We start from the raw sequence: 20,798 nt of genomic DNA on the forward strand, positions 1-20,798 counted from the left end.
CCCAGTTCACCTGTTTCTTACAGTTTATGTAAGTTACTGTTTCTCCTTTCAATGTTCCTGTTATTAAAGACACATTTGTTACATATGTTTAATGTTCATAGGAATCATTATTTGTGACTTAATATTTTAATTTCAAAGAGCTGGACAAAGACTTTGAATTCCTCTGAACAGTACATGGAGATCAGATTACATCTCAGTAAGATGCATGATGAGATCTTGTACTGCAGCTTGTGTTCATTGTAGTTTTCCATGGAATGACCATGAGATTTGCACTAAATAGATGCCAGTCAGTTCAGTCAGCAATATATATTGCTAAAACGATTCCCCTATGTTCTAACAGGCAAAACCTGTATGTCTAGGTTGGATGTAATCATTGAATTAGAACTGAAATTTAATTAATTAGTAAGATGCACAAAATATGGTTGTTTTTGATTGTGTAATGTTTTCCTTTTCCACATATGCCTTTCAGCACTTTAGTTCTGTTTAGTGGTTTATATTTCAGTGGAAACAGGTCCTTACATATTCCGCAGAAAGCAAAAAATAAAAACAACTAAACAACTACCAACTAATAAAGATGTCAAGTTGAACATGGAAAGTCTTGTTTTGTTTATTCATCTGTTGTTGTGGTTTCTCTTTATGCCGTTCTGTTGATTTGTATCCACTTCATGGCAGGTTGAAAATGATTTGATTCTGTGAGACATTTGGAGGAAGTGTGAGTACAGAAAAAAGCATGTAACTGAAGCATGACATTCTTTAATAGGCTGTATCACTTTTTCTTCTGTGAGTCTGTGAGGACCTCATAAAGCATGGCTTGTGGCAAGTGGGTTAGTACAAGGGTAAATATGGGATAGGAGTGTCAGACGAGAGGCTGATGCCTCTTGCCATGAAGCAGACCCTCCAGCAGATCAGAGTGCTCCTGGACTGGGACAGTGGTCTGATCTCCTTCTTTGATCCTCTCAACAACAGATATGTGCACACCTTCAGACAAACATTCACCAAGCAAGCCTATCCATACTTCTATAATGTTTGTCCTGCTATGAGGGTGTTACCAGAATAGGCTGCAACCACTAAGGACATTATGCTAGTGTAATGGAAAAAAGGAACCTAGTCTATTGAAAATGAACACATTTCTACTTGATCATCATTTCAACAAGGGTGCACCGTGAGATAACATTTATTATGGTAATTATGGATGGCCTTTTCACACTTGGCCAAAGTTTTTGCTTTCGGCTCAGTTTTCCATTGCTCTGAGGTTGTCTGCTTAAAGGATTCAAACCTAGTTTAAAGGCAATCAGACTTTCTTTTGTTTCCTGTGATCATATACCTTAAATCATTTAATGTGATAATGTTATTTCTATTTAGGAGTTGTTTTCCTTGTGCACGCAGATGCATGCAATTGAGAAACCATTGTTTAGTGAAAAGAATCAAATTTGTTTGCAACTTCCTGGATTTTCATTTATTTGCAATTTTCCTCAAAACTGTTGTGAGAATACACACTCCCTGATAAACAAATATAAAAGGTTTATTGTAGATATTTCCTGTCCACTAGACACCTCCAATGTTTGCTGTCTAGCAAATGTCAGCTGGGTTTACTAGTTTCTGGGAAAACCCATATTATGTGTATCACCTTCAAGGTAACCTTTATAATCTCTGGACCTTTAGCTTTGCTGTTGATTTTCTCAAATACCCCAATATGGTCTTATGTAGCATTAATGCATGCTTTAAAATCTTCTAAGCCAAGTGAAAAGCACTCAGGTATTTACTCTTAAGTGCTGGTCATACTGCTGTTTTACTGTGATGTTTTCAGTGTTGTGTAATTACTGAATAGGGCTTAAATAAAACCATTGTCATTGTAAGAAGGCTCAGCAGCAGTACTCATCTACTGAAAAAACAAGATGTGGGTTCAGATGAATCTACTTCCCTTTTCATGTACAATGAAAAACATCAGTTTTTCAAATGCTAGGATATATTTTGTCTACAAACACATTTCTATTTATGGTCTTTCTTATCTTTTATAGCATCAAGGGTTCTTTGGAAGGTCAGCAGAAAATGGAAGAGAGGAAGGTGTGTGTGAGTGAATGCTTCTGAGTAATGCCGTTTTCTATGTTGAGTGTAGCTCTATGATCTACTCTGGAGAGCTGAAGTTTGAGAAGAGGACCATGTCTGCTCAGGTGGAGGGGGGTGTTCATGGCCTGCACTCGTAAGTCTTCGTCCTCTCTGCTCACTAAACTCCTACTACCGAATCCATCATGCTCAGTGGCTCTTTTAGGGAACACTCCATCAACTGTCAAGCAGTGCCACAAAAGCATTCAGGGACTGGAAAATAACCTGTGTGTGTCTGTTCTCACAGTTTGCAGGCACAGTGTTATGAATAATAATACACAGTAATAGACCCCTGCTGATCTCCACTGAAATCTGAATGGACATGAAGCTGACAATTTATTTATGAATAATTAATTCAGATAAATTGTGGGTTTCTAATAGATAACAGGGTCATGACATAATGAGTAATGCCTCTATAGATTTCTATTCATGTCTTCAAGTAATCAAGTAAGAGACTGTTTTTGTTCGTTTTGTAGATCATGGATCACAATGACTTAAATAGCCTAAAGAAGCAGTATTTGCAAACTGTCCATATTACATATTACACCTGCACTGTACATTCTGTAGATTGTGTACATATATACCCAACCATATACATTGTACATTGTGTATATAATCATAATATACATATATTGTACATACATTGTTAATATATTTTGTACATACATAGAGTATATATATTTATCTTGCATATATATATTTTTCTCTATGCACCCCTGTTTCCTTTCCTCAGTTTGGACACAGCACTCTCCACCATTTCACTGCGAGTTATACTGTGTATGACTATGTATGTGAGGAATAAACTGAACTTGAACTTGAACTTGAACAATGACAAAGAGGGAAGATTTAGTGGTTGCACCAGCAGGTGTTACACTCAAAGAGGCCAATGACATCCTGCAGTGCAGCAAAAAAAGGTCTGATTCTTCATCTTTTCAGCTTGAGAAGTGAAACTGCTTCTAAAGGACTTTGAAAGGTTATTTTCACTTCTCCACTTCTTCTCTGAGTAACGGGTCGGTCGTGGGGACGCTTGTTGATTGCAGGTAAACTGCCCATTGTGAACGACAGTGATGAGCTGGTGGCTATAATTGCTCGCACTGATCTGAAGAAGAACAGAGACTACCCTCTGGCCTCTAAAGACTCCCGCAAACAGCTGCTGTGTGGCGCTGCCATCGTTACCCGTGAGGATGACAAGTACCGGCTGGACCTGCTCGTGCAGGCAGGAGTGGACGTGGTGGTGCTGGTAGGTCTTAAGGTCCTAAAGGGAGTGGGATTAGTCTCCATCCTGAGTATGGTGCCTGAATCAAATGACAAACTATTTTTGCTATGAGGCTGTGTAACACAGGACTGTGATTGGACATAGTGAATTTGGTCTGAAGGCTGTGTCTATTGTTTTAGGACTCATCTCAGGGAAACTCGGTGTTTCAGATCAGCATGATTAACTACATTAAACAGAAGTATCCTGAGCTCCAGGTGGTGGGGGGGAATGGTGAGTCACAGTTCTCACATTTGCTTGTTCTGTAAACTGAGAGGGTTGAGGTAGGTAAGAATTGATGGTGTTTGGTTCTTTTCATTTGTTGCTGTGTTCACTTTCATCCTTCTCTCTCGCTCTGTCTCTGTGTATGTCTGTGTAGTAGTGACAGCTGCTCAGACGAAGAATTTGATTGATGATGGTGTGGATGCTCTTAGAGTGTGGATGGGTTATCTTTGATAAGACATCGTATACCAGAAAATTGTTTAAAAGATGGTAATAGCTAAACCACCAGACATAATAGTGATGGATAAACAGCAGAAAAGAGTCATAGTGACGGATGTAGCAATCGCAAGAGATAGCAACATCAGCAACAAGGAACATGAGACGCTAAAAGAAGAGGAAACACTGGCTCTGGTAGCAATCAGGGCACCAGGGGTTTAGGGACGATGACCATCAAACTGGGAGAGTGGCTCCAGCAGATCCCAGGAACAACATCCGAGATCCTCATCCAGAAGAGTGCAGTCGATGGAACACTTGGGATACTATGCAGGCAAATGTATATATTGTAAATTCCTGTTCTTTTTTATCAACATTCTTAGAACATAATTACTGTTCTAAGTTTACAACATCTGGTCGAGGTTTTCGTTTATTCAAGATGCATCCTGTAGTGCCTTTTCACATTTTTGCACTATTTCTTTATTTTGAGTCAAATGTTTCAAATAAAATAATACAATCCACAAGGAAATGAAAACGAGAATTAAATCAAACTTATTGTTTCAGAAAGATTACTACTCATTCACACACCAGGACGCTACATCTTCTGGAGTATTATGCTCACGTTTCTAAACTTTTAAACATTATAATGTATTTCAGTTATGGAAATCAGTTAAACAGTATAGGAAGGCCTACAACAGGAATGTACTACAAATACCTTCCTACTCCAGCACCCCTAATCGTCCACTCCCAATGGTGGGATATCCCTGAATAACAGTTGAATGCTATCTTTGCCTATATTTGCCTCTGTCTGTCTTTCAGGAGACTACAATATGAGAGTTACACACTAACATAAAAGATGAATAATGAATTAAGTAAATGCTGCACCGGCTAACATCTACTTTCTTCCCTGTTTTATTACCTGTATTATTATTTATAATATTTGTGAGCTGAAAACATGATATCCACCAAAAACATGATTCACTGACTCATGAACAATGTCAACAAATCTACACACACACACACACACACAGCAGGTGAGTTTTCTGTGGTGGCAGATGGGTCCAAGTGGGCTCATACTGGCCCTGCCCACATGTCGCCTCCTGCAGGTGTCAACCGTAGCCACTGTGCTCCATGTGCCCTTTCTCCTCTGCCACTGCTGGGAGAGGGCTCTGCCCACCCTCCTGACATGCTCCGCTACGCCTCCTGCATACCCCCTTTGTGCTTCAGACAGAGGCCAAAACCACTGGCTTTGCTGGTTCCAGGAACAGCCTGAGGTTGTCCAGGAGAGTGAAAGAATGCTATACCTTGCAAGGTATGATGGTCTTCATTGAAATGGGGGTTAAAAACATTTCAAGCCAGTGTTTTGTGCACTGACATCCCTCCTGCTACCGAAGGCCACCCGAGTGTTTCTTGTGTTTGTGAGTGTGAGGCAAAGGAGTGTGAAAGTGTTTGTGTGGATCAAGATGTAAATGCATGAAATGAAACGTACTGAGGCTATGTTTATTGTCACATATTTTATATCTAGAATGTTGGCCTACCTCCAAGTGAATTTGCACAAAGACCAAACATTTGTGTGGGGTGTTTGTTTGTGCATGTGAATATAGATGTGTGTAGTTCAATGGTGTATACATGTGTACATGTGAGTATGGATGTGTAAGTGTGAAAGATGTGTGTGTGTGTGTGTGTGTGTGTGAATTATATATTTGTTGGGGGCACATTCATATACTGCCACACTGCTATTCTCTCTGCTACTTTTTGTTTTTCAATTGGCGGAGTGGATTAGGGCCTGTCAGAGAGACTCTGAGAGATCTGGTGAGCCCTGATTGTGATTCTTTTTGTTTCTCTCTCTCTCTCTTTGTGTGTGTGTGTTTGTGTGTGTGTCTCTTGTCAACACAGTGTGAATAATTTTGATTTTAATTGGTTCGTTGTCATGAAATTATCTCTCAACTCTCTCAACCGTCTAAATCACACGCGCACACACACAAACAGTTGACACCCCCCATCCTATAGTCCACATTCATTCATGAGAAACAGAAAATTTGAATTTGAAATTTATTGGATTGAATAACATAGATCCTTTTCTTTAGAACCATGCACAGCATGGACATGACAATGTTGTGCTAAATGGTGTGATCAAACCCTATCATCATCCTTCCCAGCAAAGCCCTGATCTACTCCTTCTGTAGTGAGCTAAACGCTATTAATAAACTCCCAAACTCCTCCAGTGCTCTCTCACCATTCTGAGCAGAGCCTGTGCCAGGCCTGCAATTTTATCAACTACATCACAGCTCTGTTTTCTCTCTTCCAAATGTGTAGAGAAAACACACACACACGCGCGCGCGCGCGCTCTGTATTCTGACAGTCCCTGCAATGCTCCACTGTAATCCTCTTAGCCTGTAAGCGCTGGGCTCTCCCTGCAAACACACCCTAAACCCAGCACAGCATGGGACTATGTGGAAGACCACTTGCACAAACATCGACCGCACAGCTCCTTTTGCCTTTGCTTGCTATAGTTTCAACTGCTCGATGCACTGAAATGCCAAATACAGAGGCTAAAGCTCGAACACATGCGCCATGAACCAGCTGCACCCATTCCGAGGTAAATCAAATACACAGTTGCCAATGTTTAAAAAAGCTTTTTGAGCTTTTTACATTTTATTGATTTATTTTTTTTAAAGAACATGAGGACTTTTTCATTTTTATTTTTTCAGAATGCTAAATAGTAGTAGTCCCAGTAATTTTGTAGTTCCAGTAGTATCGTCATTCAGGTCTCCTTTATCAGGTTTTGGATGGATTGGTAGAAGTTCATATTGACTGGTTATAAACATAGTTCTGATGTAGTCAAGCACAGCGTCTGTCTCTTTGGCCAGTTGGTAATCATAGCCTTTTTATGTGCTCGGGAAACCTTTCTGCATACTACCGATTTCTTTAGCTGGTCCTCCTTGGGAAGTGTGTGGTCCCTTTGAGCAGTACAAAGCTTCCCCAGCCATGGCTCTCCCCATGCGCTGCTGCTTAGTTTTCTTCCCCACTACTTTGTCCCATAACGTCTTCAGGTTCTTTCTTTCACACTTTGGGTTTTGGTTTTCACTCTCTAGAGCCTCTCTTTCACTCTTCAGGTGTTGTCTTTCACTCTCAAGATTCTCTCTTTCACCCTTCAGGTGTTGTCTTTCTCTCTCCAGAGCCTCTCTTTCACTCTTCAGGTGTTGTCTTTCACGCTCTAGATCCTCTCTTTCACTCTTCAGGTGTTGTCTTTCACTCTCAAGATTCTCTCTTTCACCCTTCAGGTGTTGTCTTTCTCTCTCTAGAGCCTCTCTTTCACTCTTCAGGTGTTGTCTTTCACGCTCTAGATACTCTCTTTCACTCTTCAGGTGTTGTCTTTCACTCTCAAGATTCTCTCTTTCACCCTTCAGGTGTTGTCTTTCACTCTCTAGATCCTCTCTTTAACTCTTCAGGTGCCATCTTTCTCTCTGTTCATTTTTTGTCTCCTTCTGCTTCTCCTCCAACTCCTTCCCACTACATTCCTCCTCAAATTTTCCAATTTTAACACAGTGTCGTTTTCTAATTTCCTTCGTATCTACTCTGTCAGGTAGTTCTTGTTGCAATCTACTCATTGCTTTTTGTGTGTTCCTGTCCAACAAAATCTTCGTTTTCTTCTTCTTCGAAGATCTTCTGTGAGAGCAGCAGAACTGCATTTTGCTGCTGCAACCTCCCATTTCTGTCAACAGACTGACCAATTTTACCTTTGTCAAGCAGATTATAAGAATAGCTATTATGACAATGGTCAGTGATATTATGACATCACAGTTTTGGTTTTGTTGACAATTCCATTGTCATCACACAGAATAGAATAAACTATTGTGGGCTTGCTTTCTTTTCACTTTAGCCTTAATTAGATTAATTAGATTCATATGTTTGCTTTAGATTTGCCTTTTTACATTTTATTTATACCATGAAAAACAATACAGAAATAATTAAAGAAGTCAAAGCCTTTGTCACAGTCTCTCCAGACATGCCTTTCTCTGGTTGTCAAAAAGACAAAAGAGATGACTATGGACTACAGAAGGATGCAAATGCCTCACACCCCAATACATACAGTGAAGAGTGAGAACATACACTCTCTTAAAATCACAAACAATCTCTCATGGTCCCTGAGCACTTTTTCCTTAGTGAAGAAAGCTCTGCTTCCTGAGGAGACTGAAGAAGGACAGCATGTCCGTCATCCTGATCTGGTCTGCAACAGCATCATAGAGAGTGTCCCGACCTGCGCCATCGCTGTCTGGTACTGGCACTGCTCCCCCTGCTCTTTTGGATTGTTTAGTTGAATTTAGCAGTCTGCTCTCAAATTTTCTGTGCCTGTTTTCTGGGATTCTGAAATTCAGGCAATGTTTTTGTTGTTCTTCTGCAACACTATTAAAACTCTGAACTCCTCAAACTATTTTACTTCTCTAAGTAAATCTGTCACACATTTGTCTAGTACAGAATTATTAGATTTCTTTCTTTGACCATAAGCAAGATACACACATTTACTTTGCACATTTACATATTTCTTTGTCTGTTTCTCTCTATCGCTCTCCTTTTCTCAGAGAGTTGGATAAGAGATTAAGGACACTTCCTGAGGCAGAGAATGATTGGTCAGTAGTACATTAGAATGGCCCTACATACATTTCATCATTCCATATCTTTTCAGTGGTTATCAAAACCATTTATACACTTTTGCAGTTAAACAATGTTAAGATATTGATTAGTGTTTCAGTCAAATCAGTCTAACTCTGAAAGTATGTGTTTACCTTCCATATGAGACGCTATTTAAGACTACACACACATCAGATTTTGCAATGAAAATAAAAATGATAAAACAAACAAAGGGAAATAGTCTTTTTAACCTCTTGTTTGCTAGCAGAAAGCAAGTAGAGCCTATAGGGATAAGAGAGAAAGAGAAAGAATGACATAAAAAATAAGAATGAGATAAAAAGAGATCCAGATACATGAAGCACATGTTGATGAGGGTTGGACTTGCAGAGGCCACATGGCAGTCACGTTAGAAGTGTTGATGCAGTAACTGCATCTGCAGCTAAACTAATGCTGCGTGCGTGTGTGTGTGTGCATGCGTGCGCGGGTCTGTGTATATGTGTATCTTTTTCCATTCTCCACCAAAAAGAGGCCAGGAGGCAATTGTCTCTCTAGAGATGTAACACACTTTCTGCAAACATATCATCAGATAATGGCAGAACACCTTACAACACACCAATGCATATCTGTTTACATATACAGTTGAATCATGAGAGATTATGCAAGGTGAGAATTATGATTTTAATGTCCTCTGGTTCTATGGCTTTTGATACAGCCTGTGCTAACTGAACATGGTTTTTCTTTTCTCCAAGACAATTGTGTCTCAGTTTTATTGCAGCTTAATGGTTTAATGCTTGGTTCCTAATATACATATACATATACATGCATGCACCCATACACACGTTTTTTCCTTGACAAGCTCTTATAGGCCTCTGGACTAATTAATCCCCAAGAAAAGTGAAATGACAAATATTTATATATATACACACACACAGCGCTTCACTTTTTCCACATTTTATGTTATGTTACAGCCTTATTCCAAATTGGATTAAAAAAAAAAAAATTCCCCTCAAACTCCTACACACAATACCCCATTATGACAAAGTGAAAAAATCTTTGTTTGGAGTTTTTGCAACTTTATTAAAAATAAAAAAACCAAAAATCACATGTACATAAGTATTCATAGCCTTTGCTCAATACTTGGTTGAAGCACCTTGGGCAGCAATTACAGCCTCAAATCTTTTTGAGTATGATGCTACAAGCTTGGCACACATATTTTTGGGCAGTTTCTCCCATTCTTCTTTGTAGAACCTCTCAAGCTCCATCAGGTTGGATGGGGCGTGCCGGGGTACAGCCATTTTCAGATCTCTCCAGAGATGTTCAGTTGGGTTCAAGTCTGGGCTCTGGCTAGGCCACTCAAGAACATTCACAGAGTTGTCCTGAAGCCAGTCCTTTATTCTCTTAGTTGTGTGGTTAGGGCCATAATAATCATAATAATTCACTAAAATGATTCATTATAGCTAATGTTTTGAAATAATGAAATCATAGTGTCTGTGATTTCTTTTTTGTGTAAAGTGTCAGACTTTGTTTTTACTAAGATGTTGGGCCCATCAGTACCACCCTAGCTGCTAAGAACTGCTACTTCCTTTACTGAGCCTGTATTCCTCTGTTCACCACACTGCACTCACACTCAATGTGCAACACAATTAATGTGTGAAGAATTGTGAGTTTACTCAAATCTAATGGCTTTAGTTCACTCATTACACTTTAGTAAATCTAAACTCCAATTTCTTTTTTCTACTGAAAAAGAGATGAGCAATAGCTAATAATTAGTAATAGCTACTCTGCAATCTGAAATGTTTTTTTGTTTGTTTGTTTGGCATACATATTACCTCTTGGATTTTAAAGTTCTTTGAATCACAAAGAAAAACAATACGAGACAGTATGATGCTGCAGTAATTTAATCAAAAGAACAAAATTGATTATTCAGAATAAATTAACAGACAGGAATTAGGTCAAACCTTCTAATCATGTTTTTGTCAAATGTAATACTGTATACATACTACATTAAAATGACAGAAAAAAGAAAAGTATAGGAAAATGCACTATTAAATGCACTATTATGAAGTTATGCATATTGGTCAGCATCATCCTCAGTTATAGCCTTCATCTCAGTTGCTGGTTTGTCTTCCTCCACCTTCTGAATTGGTTCCTTCATTGCATCTATTGCCTTCTTCAGATTGAGATTGTCCTTTTCACTCAGTGGGGCCAGTGCTGGGGTAAGGATTGTCTTGATTTGAGTTATTCTTTCCTCGCATCTGTTGTAAAACTCCTTCCTGTTTCTTGCTGCAAGGCTGTTGATACCATTTTGGGCAGATTCGCATTCCTTCCCTAACTTGTCAATCTCTGCAAGGAACTGAGGTGAGTTTGGATCCATGGTCATCAGTCTTCCCAGAGTACTGACATTGTTCATCAGGTACTGGACAGACACCTCAGTGTAAGTGGTAGACATCATGTTAACCAAATAGGCGTAGGCAGAAGCATTCAGAGCATTAGTGTAGATTTTGTCTTTGACAAACATGCTGTAGGTGTAGTTGTTCTCTACAGCTATTTCAACAGTCTGCTTAAAATGTTTAAGATTTTCACTAAGAGTGGTCTTAACAATGTTTGAAATGATCTGAAAGAAGTGCACCAGTTTCTCCCACTGTTCTTTCACCTGCCCCATGATTTCCAGGCCTTTCGCTAGCACCACAATTCTCTTGTTGAAGTCGATCTCCTTGAGATTATAATGTTTCAGCTCACTCACAATTTCAGCAAGAGCTTTTTTCTTCTGATCCAAGTTGTCCATAGTCTTCTCGTTCCGTTCATTTGCAATTTTTAGCTGGGTTTCAGCCATTTGTAGACGTAGATGAGATTGTTTTAAGTGCATCTGGACCACATCTGTATTTGCTGAGTCATAGATTTGCTGTTGACTTGACTCGGGGGGTGCTGTCAAGAAAGATGGCTGATTTGTAAAAGACTTGCTTTTGGAATAAAAGGCCATGGCCCTTACATTCAGTTCGTCAATGGCTTTAATAAGCTCCTCTGTTTTGGCATCATCACATTTCCCCTCTGGAGCATATTTACCTAGCTCTGTTAAAGTGGAGATACCCTTGTCACAGATGCCTAGTGCCTCGGATTTAATCGGGCATTCAGCTTCTTGCTGTATATCTCTGCTGACTTGCTGAAATAGTCCCACCAAGTAATCAGACTTTACCGTTTGCTTCTCCTGATCATACACCTCAGGCCAATTTATTTCCTTACCTTTGCAAAGTTCTTCCATTTTCTCAACCACTAGTAGAAATGTTATAGATTTAGAAAATATGTTACTTGTTGCTAACATTTCATCCACGTTACTCTTCATTCCAGTGGCCATGTTTCTGTGGCTTTCAGGAGTGCCTTTTCAGTTTTTGATCACATGTGTTATGGCTTTTGGTGTAATAGTGTCCGCTGGAGATAGGTTTGGATAATTTGTCCTGGAAGAAATTCTGTTGCAAATGCACAGGCTATTGATATTGCTTGCTCTGACATACTTGATATTAGCTTCAGGCCAAAAAGGCCCCATCCACTTGGCAAATCTTTCATTGCTTGCTGGTAGGCCCTTCTGTCCTCAACTAATCTTTCATTAGCCAGATTGAAAGCAGCCTCGGCCCTGTCGCTTGCCTCCTTAGCTTCAGCCCGTTTAATCTTTGCTATCTCAATGTTTTTCTTGATTTCTTCCATCTCCTCATCATGACTCTGTCTTGCATTCACCAAAGCCTCCACCAGTTCTTGCATCAGCTTGATGATATCTGAGAATTGTTTCTCAGTCATGATGGCCAGGTTTAAGCAGTCTGATGATATGTGCGCAATGTTCTGAAGCTCAGCTGGTAAGAAGGCTTGGACAAGACCATCATCCTCCTGTATTATGAGCCCAACTGAGTTTTTGATGTACTCTGGAACCTGTCCGGTGTACATACGAATTTGGTCCATGTTCTTGTGAGCAACATTAAAGGCTTGCCAGCAACCATTACATACTTGAAAGAGGCAGGCCCTAAAAGAATTGGGGTATCTGATGAATTTGAACCCATCTTTTGGTGGATTTTTATTGATGGAGAAGTCATCTGCAGCAGAAATGCGTACCAGCTGAGCCAGTAAATCGATGGAGACGGGTGCCGGCAATAGATACTGCTCCCAGTTAGCATAGGGCTGCATCAGCAGCATGATGTCATTTCTGTAATCCTGTGCTTTGGTGAAACTCTTAGTAGCTTGGTTGAGCTTTAACAGCGCCATTGTTTTCCCTAAAATAGAGTAAGGCAGAAAATTTGCGATAATAAGGCAATCAGGAGATTCAGCATTTATTATTTCTGTACTATAAAGCAGTTAGCACTAACAACAACAGCACCTGCAGTGTTTCATCCACTAAACAATTTCAGATTAGAACACATCATAAGTTACATGTGGTTGCTTAGTAGTTTTTTTTTTCCTTCACAACAAGTGAAGTAAAATTAGTAGAAAGCAGAAAATAAAACTATTTTAACTACCCAACAATTTTACAAAATTAATACTCTTTGATTGATGAGCATTTAAATGCTTTTTTTTCATAAACATTGTTTTTCATAAACTTCATTATGGTGTAGACTTCAGCAAATTCACTATACAGTATATTTCATAAAAAAAGTTGATGAATGTAAACAGAAATTCATATTATGCAAACATAAACTCACAGAAATCTGTAGAGGATAGAATAGAACGGTTTGTACCTGAAGTACTGTGGATACCTCTTGAAGAAGTGAGTAGTTGAAGTAGTAGCCTACCAGACTAGATGCTGTTCTGCTCCAAAACAACAACTTTGATATCATCCTTTCATATTTGTCAGCAAAACAATATAACTTTGTCCTGCAAACATATGCAATCTGAGTTGTAATTCTGAATTCTACAGAACAGCTTTACTTCCTATAACTACTGAAATGTCTTTGTTTTTCGTGTCTTTATTTGGATCCCCATTAGCTGAGGTAGCAGCTGCTCTTCCTGGGCTCCACCAACAAAACTGTGTACTCCCATGATCATAGTTGGTAACTTGTTCCATACTGTGGTGACCAAGACAATACAGATCTGCACGCTGCACCTGTTTTGGGTTTTGGTTTAACTAACCTGCCTGGCAGTGTGACTATGTTGAGCTCTCGCATAATTTATATTGTGTTTACTATCACAGATATTCCTAAAGACGCCCATTAGACCGCAGGCCAGCCTCTCCTGAGCTCTGAGGCATGAGAGAGGCATGCTCGCTCTCCTTACTGACAGGGCAGTGTGAGGCTTGCAGATTCATTCTCAGCTAACCAGAGCTTAGACAGCTCTTTCCTGACAGCTCCCCTGGGAAACACCACAATGAAAGCATCTAGGGGAGGAGAAACTGCTGTTTTACCATAGACTAAACCCATATATACTTTGTTTTGTTAATAACAAATGCCACAGTAAAGTCAAGTAATACGATTCCGACCATCATTTTCTTGTAAAAATATCTTGTCGATCATTTTTGTCAGTGCTGTGCACGTAGAATGATCTGCTTTATAGGCATGCTTGAAATCAACGATTCATTAAGTGAAAAATAGTAGATTATATGCTCAAGAACAACTTTTTCCATTAGGTTGCTCAATACAAAAGAAACTAATTCCAGGCAAAACGCACCATTCTAAATTTGATAATAATAGCCCAAAAGTAACACCAGCAACCTTTGAAAGGATGATCAATACAATGTTTGATAATAATAATAATAATAATAATAAGAAGAAGAAGAAGAAGAAGAAGAAGAAGAAGAAGAAGAAGAAGAAGAAGAAGAAGAAGAAGAAGAAGAAGAAGAATTTTATTCTAATTAAGAAATTACGGGCATTTCTTGTTACCCAATGACACTTTACAAGTTCATACAATATAAAAAAGGTCAAATAAAATATAAAGAAGATTCAAATATATAAATAAGATAACAGGATGGAGTAAAACTGGTTAAAAAATAGACATAACATTGATGCAAGTGCATACTATAGTAACCAATTAAAGGTTGAAATGATCTCAGACAAAGAGATGAGTTATGAAATTCTTGTAAATGAGCAGCTGGAGGAAGAAGCCTTGGGTCTGCAGCTCCAGAAACGCCAATAGTGCAGAGTGTGATGTGAGGGACAGAGAGCAGATGAGTGTCAGAGGGATGGAGACAGAGTGAAGGAAAAGACATATGAGGAACACCAGAAAGGGATGGACAGGTCAGACCATGAGGGCAAAAACCAAGAGAAGGATTTTGTACTGCACACAGCCACGAACAGGAACCCAGTGTAAATGTTTGAGTGTAGTAGTTATATGTTCCCTTAAGCTGGTGTGTGTAAGAACTCCAGCAGCCATTTTCTGAATGTTCTGCAGCTTCTTTAACCTACAGACAGGAAGCCCATAAAGAACAACACTGCAGCAGTCTAATCAACATCGCACAGCACTGTATTAGCCTAATCAGCATCACACAGTGCTGCAGTAGTCTAACTGGTATCAAACAGAACTGCAGTAGTCTAGCTGGCATCACACAGCACTTCAGTAGTCTAATTAGCATCACAGAGCACTTCAGTAGTCTAATTAGCATCACACAGTGCTGCAGTAGTATAATCATCATCAAAAATGCATAAATAAGAAACCTTGTATCAAAATTTGCATGCCTATATCCTTACACATAGATATATTTGCTGACTATTACGCCATTGTAACATTTTTTAAACAAATTAATTGCAATAACTAAACAATTGAATAATTTAAATTTAATGTCTCTTATACAATCATAAAGCTGACTAAGGCTGACAACCAATCAATAGGAGAACTTCTACCTTAAAGGATTAGTGTGACGGTTGAGTCTAAGGCATTGTGGGAATTGGAGAAATAATTGAATCATGTAGGTGTAACATAATGAAGAGAGGATAATTTAATAAAACATAGAAGGCTAAGGTTAGTCTAATTTTAATTGGCCCAGGCCATTCACTACCACTAAATGACTAAATAGGGATGTTGTGCCCTCTAGTGGGTGAGTCAGAGATAATTATGCAACAAAAATACTTGTGAAGTCTGGTATGCTTTATCATTAAAGTTGCTATAAGATCTTTTTTGGAAACACTTTGACTAAACTGTTTTATGTATTTGTAGCTACCAATAAACCTCTCTTGTAGGAGGATATATTCTGTATCTGTTAATTCTATGTGTACATTCAGCACATGGAATCTGCCAACATCCATTCCTGCATGTTCTTTCAGGATCAAGGCCTCTGGAATGGTGACTGATGTAGCAGAGCACCTAGGCAACTTTCAGTATGTGATAAAAATGAAAAATAATATTGAACAAGCTGGTATGCATGCACACATGTGCACACACAAGCAGACCTTTCTTAACCTCTACTCTTGCCAAGCCCAGTTCACCTGTTTCTTACAGTTTATGGAAGTTACTGTTTCTCCTTTCAATGTTCCTGTTATTAAAGACACATTTGTTACATATGTTTAATGTTCATAGGAATCATTATTTGTGACTTAATATTTTAATTTCAAAGAGCTGGACAAAGACTTTGAATTCCTCTGAACAGTACATGGAGATCAGATTACATCTCAGTAAGATGCATGATGAGATCTTGTACTGCAGCTTGTGTTCATTGTAGTTTTCCATGGAATGACCATGAGATTTGCACTAAATAGATGCCAGTCAGTTCAGTCAGCAATATATATTGCTAAAACGATTCCCCTATGTTCTAACAGGCAAAACCTGTATGTCTAGGTTGGATGTAATCATTGAATTAGAACTGAAATTTAATTAATTAGTAAGATGCACAAAATATGGTTGTTTTTGATTGTGTAATGTTTTCCTTTTCCACATATGCCTTTCAGCACTTTAGTTCTGTTTAGTGATTTATATTTCAGTGGAAACAGGTCCTTACATATTCCGCAGAAAGCAAAAAATAAAAACAACTAAACAACTACCAACTAATAAAGATGTCAAGTTGAACATGGAAAGTCTTGTTTTGTTTATTCATCTGTTGTTGTGGTTTCTCTTTATGCCGTTCTGTTGATTTGTATCCACTTCATGGCAGGTTGAAAATGATTTGATTCTGTGAGACATTTGGAGGAAGTGTGAGTACAGAAAAAAGCATGTAACTGAAGCATGACATTCTTTAATAGGCTGTATCACTTTTTCTTCTGTGAGTCTGTGAGGACCTCATAAAGCATGGCTTGTGGCAAGTGGGTTAGTACAAGGGTAAATATGGGATAGGAGTGTCAGACGAGAGGCTGATGCCTCTTCCCATGAAGCAGACCCTCCAGCAGATCAGAGTGCTCCTGGACTGGGACAGTGGTCTGATCTCCTTCTTTGATCCTCTCAACAACAGATATGTGCACACCTTCAGACAAACATTCACCAAGCAAGCCTATCCATACTTCTATAATGTTTGTCCTGCTATGAGGGTGTTACCAGAATAGGCTGCAACCACTAAGGACATTATGCTAGTGTAATGGAAAAAAGGAACCTAGTCTATTGAAAATGAACACATTTCTACTTGATCATCATTTCAACAAGGGTGCACCGTGAGATAACATTTATTATGGTAATTATGGATGGCCTTTTCACACTTGGCCAAAGTTTTTGCTTTCGGCTCAGTTTTCCATTGCTCTGAGGTTGTCTGCTTAAAGGATTCAAACCTAGTTTAAAGGCAATCAGACTTTCTTTTGTTTCCTGTGATCATATACCTTAAATCATTTAATGTGATAATGTTATTTCTATTTAGGAGTTGTTTTCCTTGTGCACGCAGATGCATGCAATTGAGAAACCATTGTTTAGTGAAAAGAATCAAATTTGTTTGCAACTTCCTGGATTTTCATTTATTTGCAATTTTCCTCAAAACTGTTGTGAGAATACACACTCCCTGATAAACAAATATAAAAGGTTTATTGTAGATATTTCCTGTCCACTAGACACCTCCAATGTTTGCTGTCTAGCAAATGTCAGCTGGGTTTACTAGTTTCTGGGAAAACCCATATTATGTGTATCACCTTCAAGGTAACCTTTATAATCTCTGGACCTTTAGCTTTGCTGTTGATTTTCTCAAATACCCCAATATGGTCTTATGTAGCATTAATACATGCTTTAAAATCTTCTAAGCCAAGTGAAAAGCACTCAGGTATTTACTCTTAAGTGCTGGTCATACTGCTGTTTTACTGTGATGTTTTCAGTGTTGTGTAATTACTGAATAGGGCTTAAATAAAACCATTGTCATTGTAAGAAGGCTCAGCAGCAGTACTCATCTACTGAAAAAACAAGATGTGGGTTCAGATGAATCTACTTCCCTTTTCATGTACAATGAAAAACATCAGTTTTTCAAATGCTAGGATATATTTTGTCTACAAACACATTTCTATTTATGGTCTTTCTTATCTTTTATAGCATCAAGGGTTCTTTGGAAGGTCAGCAGAAAATGGAAGAGAGGAAGGTGTGTGTGAGTGAATGCTTGTGTGTAATGCCGTTTTCTATGTTGAGTGTAGCTCTATGATCTACTCTGGACAGCTGAAGTTTGAGAAGAGGACCATGTCTGCTCAGGTGGAGGGGGGTGTTCATGGCCTGCACTCGTAAGTCTTCGTCCTCTCTGCTCACTAAACTCCTACTACCGAATCCATCATGCTCAGTGGCTCTTTTAGGGAACACTCCATCAACTGTCAAGCAGTGCCACAAAAGCATTCAGGGACTGGAAAATAACCTGTGTGTGTCTGTTCTCACAGTTTGCAGGCACAGTGTTATGAATAATAATACACAGTAATAGACCCCTGCTGATCTCCACTGAAATCTGAATGGACATGAAACTGACAATTTATTTATGAATAATTAATTCAGATAAATTGTGGGTTTCTAATAGATAACAGGGTCATGACATAATGAGTAATGCCTCTATAGATTTCTATTCATGTCTTCAAGTAATCAAGTAAGAGACTGTTTTTGTTCGTTTTGTGGATCATGGATCACAATGACTTAAATAGCCTAAAGAAGCAGAATTTGCAAACTGTCCATATTACATATTACACCTGCACTGTACATTCTGTAGATTGTGTACATATATACCCAACCATATACATTGTACATTGTGTATATAATCATAATATACATATATTGTACATACATTGTTAATATATTTTGTACATACATAGAGTATATATATTTATCTTGCATATATATATTTTTCTCTATGCACCCCTGTTTCCTTTCCTCAGTTTGGACACAGCACTCTCCACCATTTCACTGCGAGTTATACTGTGTATGACTATGTATGTGAGGAATAAACCGAACTTGAACTTGAACTTGAACAATGACAAAGAGGGAAGATTTAGTGGTTGCACCAGCAGGTGTTACACTCAAAGAGGCCAATGACATCCTGCAGTGCAGCAAAAAAAGGTCTGATTCTTCATCTTTTCAGCTTGAGAAGTGAAACTGCTTCTAAAGGACTTTGAAAGGTTATTTTCACTTCTCCACTTCTTCTCTGAGTAACGGGTCGGTCATGGGGACGCTTGTTGATTGCAGGTAAACTGCCCATTGTGAACGACAGTGATGAGCTGGTGGCTATAATTGCTCGCACTGATCTGAAGAAGAACAGAGACTACCCTCTGGCCTCTAAAGACTCCCGCAAACAGCTGCTGTGTGGCGCTGCCATCGTTACCCGTGAGGATGACAAGTACCGGCTGGACCTGCTCGTGCAGGCAGGAGTGGACGTGGTGGTGCTGGTAGGTCTTAAGGTCCTAAAGGGAGTGGGATTAGGCTCCATCCTGAGTATGGTGCCTGAATCAAATGACAAACTATTTTTGCTATGAGGCTGTGTAACACAGGACTGTGATTGGACATAGTGAATTTGGTCTGAAGGCTGTGTCTATTGTTTTAGGACTCATCTGAGGGAAACTCAGTGTTTCAGATCAGCATGATTAACTACATTAAACAGAAGTATCCTGAGCTCCAGGTGGTGGGGGGGAATGGTGAGTCACAGTTCTCACATTTGCTTGTTCTGTAAACTGAGAGGGTTGAGGTAGGTAAGAATTGATGGTGTTTGGTTCTTTTCATTTGTTGCTCTGTTCACTTTCATCCTTCTTCTCTCTCGCTCTGTCTCTGTGTATGTCTGTGTAGTAGTGACAGCTGCTCAGACGAAGAATTTGATTGGTGATGGTGTGGATGCTCTTAGAGTGGGGATGGGTTATACTTGATAAGACATCGTATACCACAAAATTGTTTAAAAGATGGTAATAGCTAAACCACCAGACATAATAGTGATGGATAAACAGCAGAAAAGAGCCATAGTGACGGATGTAGCAATCCCAAGAGATAGCAACATCAGCAACAAGGAACATGAGACGCTAAAAGAAGAGGAAACACTGGCTCTGGTAGCAATCAGAGCACCAGGGGTTTAGGGACGATGACCATCAAACTGGGAGAGTGGCTCCAGCAGATCCCAGGAACAACATCCGAGATCCTCATCCAGAAGAGTGCAGTCGATGGAACACTTGGGATACTATGCAGGAAAATGTATATATTGTAAATTCCTGTTCTTTTTTATCAACATTCTTAGAACATAATTACTGTTCTAAGTTTACAACATCTGGGCGAGGTTTTCGTTTATTCAAGATGCATCCTGTAGTGCCTTTTCACATTTTTGCACTATTTCTTTATTTTGAGTCAAATGTTTCAAATAAAATAATACAATCCACAAGGAAATGAAAACGAGAATTAAATCAAACTTATTCTTTCAGAAAGATTACTACTCATTCACACACCAGGACGCTACATCTTCTGGAGTATTATGCTCACGTTTCTAAACTTTTAAACATTATAATGTATTTCAGTTATGGAAATCAGTTAAACACTATAGGAAGGCCTACAACAGGAATGTACTACAAATACCATCCTACTCCAGCACCCCTAATCGTCCACTCCCAATGGTGGGATATCCCTGAATAACAGTTGAATGCTATCTTTGCCTATATTTGCCTCTGTCTGTCTTTCAGGAGACTACAATATGAGAGTTACACACTAACATAAAAGATGAATAATGAATTAAGTAAATGCTGCACCGGCTAACATCTACTTTCTTCCCTGTTTTATTACCTGTATTATTATTTATAATATTTGTGAGCTGAAAACATGATATCCACCAAAAACATGATTCACTGACTCATGAACAATGTCAACAAATCTACACCCACACACGCACACACACACACACACACACACACACACACACACACAGCAGGTGAGTTTTCTGTGGTGGCAGATGGGTCCAAGTGGGCTCATACTGGCCCTGCCCACATGTCGCCTCCTGCAGGTGTCAACCGTAGCCACTGTGCTCCATGTGCCCTTTCTCCTCTGCCACTGCTGGGAGAGGGCT

The 20,798-nt window shown here is 39.1% G+C and overlaps 1 protein-coding gene across 1 annotated transcript; it reads left to right on the top strand.

Moving 5' to 3' along the window:
* The first annotated feature begins 18,338 nt into the window (after positions 1–18,338).
* On the top strand, positions 18,339–20,521 carry LOC145656169 (inosine-5'-monophosphate dehydrogenase 1a-like). Its single transcript, XM_081709537.1, has 4 exons — positions 18,339–18,348; positions 18,914–19,149; positions 19,305–19,395; positions 19,544–20,521. The coding sequence occupies exons 1-4, from the start codon at positions 18,339–18,341 to the stop codon at positions 19,618–19,620; spliced, it is 414 nt and encodes a 137-aa protein (XP_081565663.1). The 3' UTR covers positions 19,621–20,521.
* The last annotated feature ends 277 nt before the right edge of the window (positions 20,522–20,798 follow it).

The sequence above is a fragment of the Electrophorus electricus genome, unplaced genomic scaffold (genome assembly GCF_041902795.1).
Source record: "Electrophorus electricus isolate QZ-2024a unplaced genomic scaffold, ASM4190279v1 Scaffold53, whole genome shotgun sequence".
In the NCBI taxonomy this organism is placed as follows: Eukaryota; Metazoa; Chordata; class Actinopteri; order Gymnotiformes; family Gymnotidae; genus Electrophorus; species Electrophorus electricus.

Coding starts and splice junctions, on each gene's coding strand:
- LOC145656169 (XM_081709537.1), top strand. Junction 19,150..19,304: donor GAGTGGACGTGGTGGTGCTG/GTAGGTCTTAAG, acceptor CTATTGTTTTAG/GACTCATCTGAGGGAAACTC. Junction 19,396..19,543: donor CCAGGTGGTGGGGGGGAATG/GTGAGTCACAGT, acceptor ATGTCTGTGTAG/TAGTGACAGCTGCTCAGACG.